Here is a 7,929-nt window from a genome sequence, read left to right as displayed (position 1 = left end):
TTGAGAAAGTTCTGTTTTAATGCCTGGCCAAATCGAATCCTTCAACCTTGTTTTAATTTGCAGAATGGTGTTCCTCCTTGGATGCAGGGGAAATGAGACATTGCCTTCCTAATTCTTAGACTCCTTTTTGTTAATTAAAAAGATTCCTGTTTTTAAAGCAGGCTCTGGAGTTTCACTCATTAGGACTTATTTTAAAAAAACAAAAAAGGCTCTGTGGAGCATGGAAAATGGGCTGCATTGGAATTAATTAATTAAGATAAGGGTTACGAAGAATAGTTTTTCTACATGAGATCCACAAAGAAAAGTAAAGGGTCAGGAACTAGAATGATGGATCTTAAAGTGTGGTCCCCGACCAGCAGGATCAGTGTCACCTGGGACGTTGTTAGAAATTCACATTCTTGAGCCCCACCCCGGACCTACAGAATCAGAAACTGGGGTGGGGCCTGGCAATCTGGATTCAACAAACCTTCCAGATGATTCTGATGCACATATAGGTTTGAGAGCCACTGGGCTAGAGAATGAGAGGTGCCCTACAAAAAGCTGAGGAAGGCTTCTGTGAGGGAGGTGACATTTATTGTCTGCCTCTTTTAGAGCGTAAGTCCCTTGAGGGCCAGGATTTTGGGCTGTCTTGTTGTCTGTTCCAGCCAATGCCCAGAACGGCTGGCACCCAATAGTTGCTCAGTAGATGATGAATCAGTGTATTTAACAAACAGCGCCTGCTGTATGCCAGGCACTGGGCTAAGGACTTTTAAAAATCTTAACTCCCAATCTTCGCAACACGCCCTATGATGTAGGCTGTGTGTGGGGTGGGGAGGGGTGGCAGGTATTACCTACCCAAGATACTTGATGGAACATGGCCAAGCCAACCACCCCCTTCCTCGGGCCCTGAGGTTGTCCCCAGCTGGCCCCTGGGGCAGTGGATATCCCCAGTTCAGTCCTTCTGAATTCTCCTCCCCATACTCTTGCCACTTCCCCTTCTCACTTCCCTTGTGCTGACCTCCCCTCCACATTGCTGACCACAATGAACCTCACTTTTAGGAAAGAGGAGGGTGGTGGTGAAGTCAGGATGGAGGATGAAGTAATTACCCCGATGCCCGCTCCACCCCACGAGGAGGGACACGCTGAGCATGCCATGCTCACTTCACCCTTGTTCAACACCCCTGTGAGTTTGGCCCTGTCATTGTGGTAGAGGGCGTGCATTTTACAGGTGGAGAAACTGAGGCTCAGAGAGCGGTTCAAGTGACTTGCTCAAGGTCACACAGCGAGGGAGTTCAATCTTGCTTCCAACTTCCAGGCTCCACTTCCCCCTCAGTAAGAATTTGTCCAAAGAGCATTGATTGAGTGCCACTGGGCTGCTGGGCGGGGCCTAGGGTGTTGGGGACACAGTGACAAACAAAACAGGACCGAGAGTGAGGCAGGAAGTAGGGAGGGGAGAGGAGAGGAGGAAGCTCAGGGACAGAGGTTGCAAGGGAGAGGTCGGAGCTGAAGAGACCTGCACGATACCCTCCCCTCCCCGCCATCCCCCATCACCACCGCTGCCCTTCACCCTCCTAGTTCCTCCTGCTCCTGGTTCCTCTTTCCCACTGACTCTAGGAGCAGATCAGCCCACATAAAGCCGGGCCTCCTTTCTGGCGGGGCTGCAGGGGTGCAGTGCTCAGCATGCCCCCCCGAGTGCAGGCCCACCGGTTACTGCTGCTACTGCTGCCGCTGCCGCTGCTCACCCTGCCAGCCACAGGTGAGTGGGTGGGGGCCCGGCTGGCCCCCAGGGGTGCCTGGGCCCCCCCACACCCCTGACCGTGCTCCCCCGCCCTGTTCCAGGCTCAGACCCTGTACTCTGCTTCACCCAGTATGAGGAATCCACGGGCAAGTGCAAGGGCCTCCTTGGGGGAGGTGTCAGCACGGAAGACTGCTGTCTCAATGCTGACTACGCCTTCCAGGAGCCCGGCAGCAAGCTCTGTATGGCGTGCAGGTTAGGGGGAGCCTGGGGTTTGAGGGGAGGCAGAAAGGACTGTCTGCGGGGCGACCCAGAACTTGGGCTCTGGCCTTCTCTGAGATTCTCAAGCATGGCTCCAAGGCCCTGATCGTGACCATGGCTCCAGGTCTCTCAGCCTCAGCTCTGTTGACATTTGGGGCCAGAAAATTCTTTGTTGTGAGGGCTGACCTGTGCGTTGCAGGACGTGTTGTAGCATCCCTGGCCTCCCACTAGATGCCAGTAGCAACTTGCAACAACTAAAATGTCTCCAGACAGGTAAAAATCATCCCGAGTTGAGAACTGCCATGGCTTACATGTATTGAGCGCTTCCTGCATACCAGAAGCATTGTGGGTGGGGTGCAGCTCAGGTATACCTGAAGGTAGCTCAAGTCCCCAGATGGTGATGACAGCTCATACGGAGCACTTACTGTATACAGACACATTGCTGGAGGGGGAGAGTTTGGGCAATTCTGAGGGCAGCTGCAGGTCCCTAATTATAATGACACTTCATATTCATTGAGCACTTCCGGCATACCAGATGCATTGCAGAGGTTGGGGGTAGCCAGAGGATTTCTGAGGGTATCTCTAGTCTCCTAATCGTGATGCCAGCTTACGTGTACTGAGCCCTCTCTGTATGTCAGACGTATTTTCTAACTCTTTACTATATATATCCCAGATACACCATGGGGATGGGGCGCTTGGGGATTTTTGAAGGCAGCTCTGGGTCCCTAGTTGTCAACAGGTCCCACCTGTTTAGCATTATGCCATGCAGGGGCTTGGATCTGGGGTATTTCTGATGGGGTCTCTGAGCTCATTGGGATGATGGCTCCTATTTATTATGCACTTCCTGTTTGCCCGCTACCGTGCATGGCTGTGGCCTGGTAGGCTTCTGACAGCAGTTCTGGGCCCCCAGTCCTTGCACTTGTTTACTGCGTGCCTGGCACTGTCCTTGGGGGACTTCAAAGGGTAACTCCAGGTTCCTGATCATGAAGGTAAATGATATTTAAGTATTTGTTGTGTGCCCATCTCCTCCCCAACATCACTAAGAGGTAGATACTCTCATCACTCCATTCCACATACATTTATCCCACACCCCTGTCTGTGCCTACCCACACTCTGTGGTCCCATACACCATCCTTGTCAGAGCGTGCCAGGATGGGACATGTGCTTCTCTCTGCAGGCTCCCACAATGGTCACCGTGGTCCGAGTGGGCCCCCTGCTCAGTGACCTGCACGGAGGGCTCCCAGCTGCGGCACCGGCGCTGCATAGGCTTCGGCGGGCAATGCCCCGAGAAGGTGGAGCCTGGGACCCTCCAGTGGCAGCTGCAGGCGTGTGAGGACAAGCCGTGCTGTCCTGGTGAGGAGGAGCAGCAAGGCGGGCGAGCACCGTCAGTTACCCGGCACTGGGAACTATCAGGGCAGAAGCCCTGAGGGTGGGAGTGTGCTTCATGTTTGTGAGGTGTCGAGGAGGAGGCCGGCGTGGCTGGAGGAGAGTGGTGGGAGGTGAGGTCAGAGGGGGACTGATCACTGTGGGCCACAGTGAGGATGTTGGCTTTTATTCTGACTGATGTAGTGATGGCGGAAAAACATGATCTGACCTGGGTTGTGACAGATCCCTCTCGCTGTCAGAACGACAGACTGTATGTGGTGAGTAGTGAAGCAAAGGGACCACTGTGAAGGCTACTGCAATAGTCCAGATGAGCAATGGTGGTGGGCCAGGTGTGGCAGAAACAATGGGCACAGGATTAGCTGATGTGGGATACATGAGGAAGCCTGGACCCCTGAATGACACCACCACCTCCATCTTGTCCCCCTCTTTTCTCTCCCACAGAGATGGGTGGCTGGTCCAACTGGGGGCCCTGGGCATCTTGCTCTGTCACCTGCTCTAAAGGGACCCGGATTCGTCGTCGAGCATGTGATCGCCCCACCCCCAAGTGTGGGGGCCACTGCTCAGGAGAGGCACAGGAGTCAGAGGCCTGTGACACCAAACAGGTCTGCCCCAGTGAGTGAGGGCAACCACAGAGCAATGATGTGGGCACCCAGGGTGGGTCTGGGGGTTACAGCAGGGAACTTCCAGGGTGGGAGGACTGCAGCATGCATGACCACACTTGGCATCTCCCCACCCCCACCCCATCACAGCACACGGGGCCTGGGCTGCTTGGGGCCCCTGGGGCCCCTGCTCAGGCACCTGCCACGGTGGACCCAAGGCATCTGAGGAGAGACGAAGCCGCACATGCTCTGCACCTGAGCCCTCCACGCAGCCTCCTGGGAATCCCTGCCCAGGGTCATCCTCTGAGCAGCGGGCCTGCACCGGCCTGCCACCCTGCCCAGGTACTCGGGGATGAGGCCTCTGACACTCTGCTCTTGATTTAGGCACAGATGCTCTGCCATTTCAAGGGACAGCGATCTGAGACCATGTGACCATGGAGCTCTTCGTTTGGGAGCAGCCTGTCTCAAGGGTCTAGGGGCTGAGGGGGGAGATTGAGGTGCCCTTTCTCCCCACTCCTGTCCTCCCCAACAGTGGCTGGTGGCTGGGGGCCATGGGGCGCTGTGAGCCCCTGCCCTGTGACCTGCGGCCTGGGTCAGACTCGGGAACAACGGACATGTGATCGCCCTGTGCCCCAGCACGGGGGCCCCTTCTGTGTCGGTGATGCCACCCGGACCCACATCTGCAACACGGCCGTGCACTGCCCCGGTCAGTACCCCAAGATGCACCATTTCCATGCCTAAGCCCCCCACCCATCTCTGCTGCCCAGTCCCCGCTGTTAATGCCTTGTTCCTGCCTCTGATTCCTCCATTCCTGGCTCCGATGCCTTGGTTCCAACTCTGATCCCCCTTTCCCACATCTGATCATTCCCACCCCCTCTCCCAGCCCCCATTCCTTCCTCTGAACCCCCTTGCTGGCTCCTTTCTTTGGTGCAAGCCCAGCTGCCCCTGTCTCTGCAGTGAACGGAGAGTGGGAGCTCTGGGGGGAGTGGAGTACCTGCATCCGCCGGAGCATAAAACACATCAGCTGCCAGGAGATCCCAGGCCAGCAGACCCGCTCCAGGCTCTGCAAGGGCCGCAAGTTTGACGGACAGCGATGTAGCGGGGAACAACAGGATATCCGGCACTGCTACAACATCCAGCGCTGCCTCTGTGAGTGCCCCCAGAGACCATGCTGTGAGGGTGCGGCAGCCGGTGCAGGGACAGGGGCTTTCTGACTCTCTGCCGCAGACCGCATGTCCCTGCAGCCTCTCTCTCACCACCCCACCAAGACCTCTAATTCTGACTCAGGAACCCTTCCCCTCATGGCAGGGAAAGGCTCCTGGTCGGAGTGGAGTACCTGGGGGCTGTGCATGCCCCCGTGTGGACCCAACCCCATCCGCACCCGCCAGCGCCTCTGCAAGGCCACGCTCCCCAAATTCTCGTGAGTGAGGGGGCAGTGTGCCTTGGAAGGGGTCATGATATTGATATGTCAGCAGTCAGGGTGGGAGAGTTGGCCACCCCCAACCAGGGCTTCCACCACTGGGTCCAAGGTGCCTGTCTGGCCGAGTGCCATCTCGCAGCTGTAGGAAGAGGGGAGAAACTAAAGAAGAAGCTGAGAAAGAGGATGTTGAGGGGAGAATCAGTAGCCTCCGTGCCCTTCAGTGACTCATTCAGTCACTCAGCCATTCTCCCATCCACTCCGTCCTTCCTGTGTCCATGTGCTCTGGCCCCTCAGTTACCCAAGCTTTTGACTTGCTCGTTTAGTCACTCATGCCTCCATTCACTTTCTCATTCCCTCAGTCACCCGTGCCCCAAAGCACTCTAAGGCCTTTTTGGCAAAACAGTTGCAGACACACAGAACCCAGATCCCATGGATTCCCCCACGGGATCCAGGTCCGCTGGGCCCTGACAGAAGGCATCTGAGAAATGGTTGGTGTGTGGAAAAGGGACTGCCACCTCAATCTGGGTCCAGGAAGCTGATTGGGCCTCCCCTGGCAGGAGGGGGTTGGGGAAGGCTTTCCCACCATGTAAACTGTGTGAGCAGAGTCCCGGACACAGGTGATCAGCCGCCCGAAGTGTTTCCAGGTGGCCAGGGTGGCCCAGGTGTTGGAGAGGGTTAAAACACTCACTTACCCCTTCCTTATTTCCACATGCATCAAACTACTAGATTAAGTGGCCTCTTCCCAACTCATGGAAAGCCTGCCATCTGGTCTCTGGGTGTGGGGTGTAGAGTGGGTCCAGAAGATGAGTTAGGGGTGTTGAATGGAGGCATGAAGGACTTGACAGAGGGAGGGAATGAATGGAGAAAGGACTGATTGAGAGAATCGGAATGGGAGTGAGTGGAGAGCTTGCCTAGTGGGACAAATAACCCAGGCAAAGACCATTTTGGACATGGGGCTTTGAATAAAGTGGAAGTGAGAACTAGAGATTGACTTGGGGGCAGGGATTTGCACCTAACAACAAGGCTTGAATGCCAGGGCAAGGCATTTGGGTTTTTTCCAGTGGGCAATGGGGAAATAAATAAAAGGTTTTAGAGGTGAGAGAAGGTAGCTCATATCAACAAATAATTACCAGCATTTATTGAGCACTTACTGTGTACCCAACATGACTCTGAGCACTTTACCTGAATCAACTCATTTATCCTCACTCAGCCCAGTGAGGTGGGTATTACTAGTATTCCCATTTTTCAGATGAAGAAAACTGGGGTACAGGGGAGATAAAGAAATTGCCCAACATCTCACAGCTTAAAAAAAAATAGTGTTGGGCACACAGTAGGCACTCAATAAGAGTTTGTTGAATGCATTCTTGCCTTCCCTGAGCTTCTCGCCTTCATCCCCCACCCCTAACGCACCAGGCCCACCGTTACCATGGTCGAAGGTCAGGGTGAGAAGAATGTGACCTTCTGGGGGAAACCGTCGGCACTGTGCGATGTGCTGCAAGGGCAGAAGGTGGTGGTGGAGGAGAAACGGCCATGTCTACAGGTGCCTCCCTGCAAAGAACCCTGAGGATGAGAAGCTCTAACATCTCTCTCTTCCACTCTGACCCCCTGACCTCTCAGACTTCAATAAACCAGCCTCTTCCCCAGGAGTGGGGCCATGGCATCTTCTAGGCCAAAGAGCGCAGCACAGGCAAAGTCGCAGTGGCCTGTGGTGGAAAACAGTATTTTCCACCGTGGCCACGGTGTGACAGGAGTGAAGGCGAGTGTCCGTCCCTGCTGTAGCCCTGATGTCTGCCCCCCTTCTCCGCAGTGCCCCGGGTCACCCAGCACGTCCCTCTGCAGAGTTCCGATTTACGAATTACGGGCTTCCTGATTGGCTACCCTCCCTGGCAGGCACTTTCTGATTGGCCGGAGTGCTTGTTTTCCATCTCCCCGCTCCTAAAGCTCCCTCCGCTGGCGGATTCCGCGTCATCCGGCAATGAGGCCTGGCAGGGGTTGGCGCCCCACGGAGCGAACACCTGCACCCACCCACTCCCAACAGCCCAGCTCCAACGCTGCAATTATCGGCGACAAATAGCTCCCGCGAGGCGGGGGGCGGGCTGAGGAAGTGCCTACGAGGTGCTTTGAGCCGGGACAGGGGCAAAGAGAAGCTAGAGTCAGCATCTGCCAGGAGGAGCCCCCAAGACACTCAGACACATTCCTTTAGCGTTTGTTCATTCATTCAACACTTATTAGCATCTACTGTATACTAGAGCTAAGTCTGGGCATCGGGTGGAGGAGGGCTGGTAGAAGGGGAGGACATCTAAGCAAGGGAACAGACTAGAAAGGGTGATCCTTTCATTCGAACATTTTATTCAACACTTACCAACGCCTACTGTATACTAACAATAGCGCTGGACATCATGGGGGATGGGGAAGAAGAGTCAGAGCCATATGTGTCTCCACAGTGAAGGGAACAAACCCAGGCTGTGTGCCTGGTAGTGTTTTAAGACTTTCCATAGCATGAATTCATTTAATCCACAATGAACATATGAGGTCAATATTATTATCCT

General features: G+C 55.0%; 1 protein-coding gene across 1 annotated transcript; it reads left to right on the top strand.

Annotated features, from left to right (window-relative positions):
* Positions 1–1,536: 1,536 nt before the first annotated feature.
* Positions 1,537–7,023, top strand: CFP (complement factor properdin). Its single transcript, XM_059910845.1, has 9 exons — positions 1,537–1,735; positions 1,819–1,969; positions 3,153–3,328; positions 3,803–3,973; positions 4,111–4,302; positions 4,493–4,666; positions 4,918–5,109; positions 5,269–5,380; positions 6,794–7,023. Exons 1-9 carry the CDS (start codon positions 1,660–1,662, stop codon positions 6,942–6,944), a joined length of 1,395 nt encoding a protein of 464 aa, XP_059766828.1. The 5' UTR covers positions 1,537–1,659; the 3' UTR covers positions 6,945–7,023.
* Positions 7,024–7,929: the final 906 nt, after the last annotated feature.

Source organism: Balaenoptera ricei, chromosome X, assembly GCF_028023285.1.
Source record: "Balaenoptera ricei isolate mBalRic1 chromosome X, mBalRic1.hap2, whole genome shotgun sequence".
Lineage (NCBI taxonomy): Eukaryota > Metazoa > Chordata > Mammalia > Artiodactyla > Balaenopteridae > Balaenoptera > Balaenoptera ricei.
The sequence above is the reverse complement of the archived record's forward strand: the minus strand, read 5'-3'. Positions and strand labels throughout refer to the sequence as shown.

What these genes read in the sequence shown, in the direction of transcription:
- CFP (XM_059910845.1), top strand. Translation starts at nt 1,660, where the DNA reads ATGCCCCCCCGAGTGCAGGCCCACCGGTTACTGCTGCTACTGCTGCCG. An exon ending in CGGCCTGCCACCCTGCCCAG is followed by an intron (nt 4,303 to 4,492) that starts GTACTCGGGGAT and finishes CCTCCCCAACAG; the next exon opens with TGGCTGGTGGCTGGGGGCCA. An exon ending in CACGGCCGTGCACTGCCCCG is followed by an intron (nt 4,667 to 4,917) that starts GTCAGTACCCCA and finishes CTGTCTCTGCAG; the next exon opens with TGAACGGAGAGTGGGAGCTC.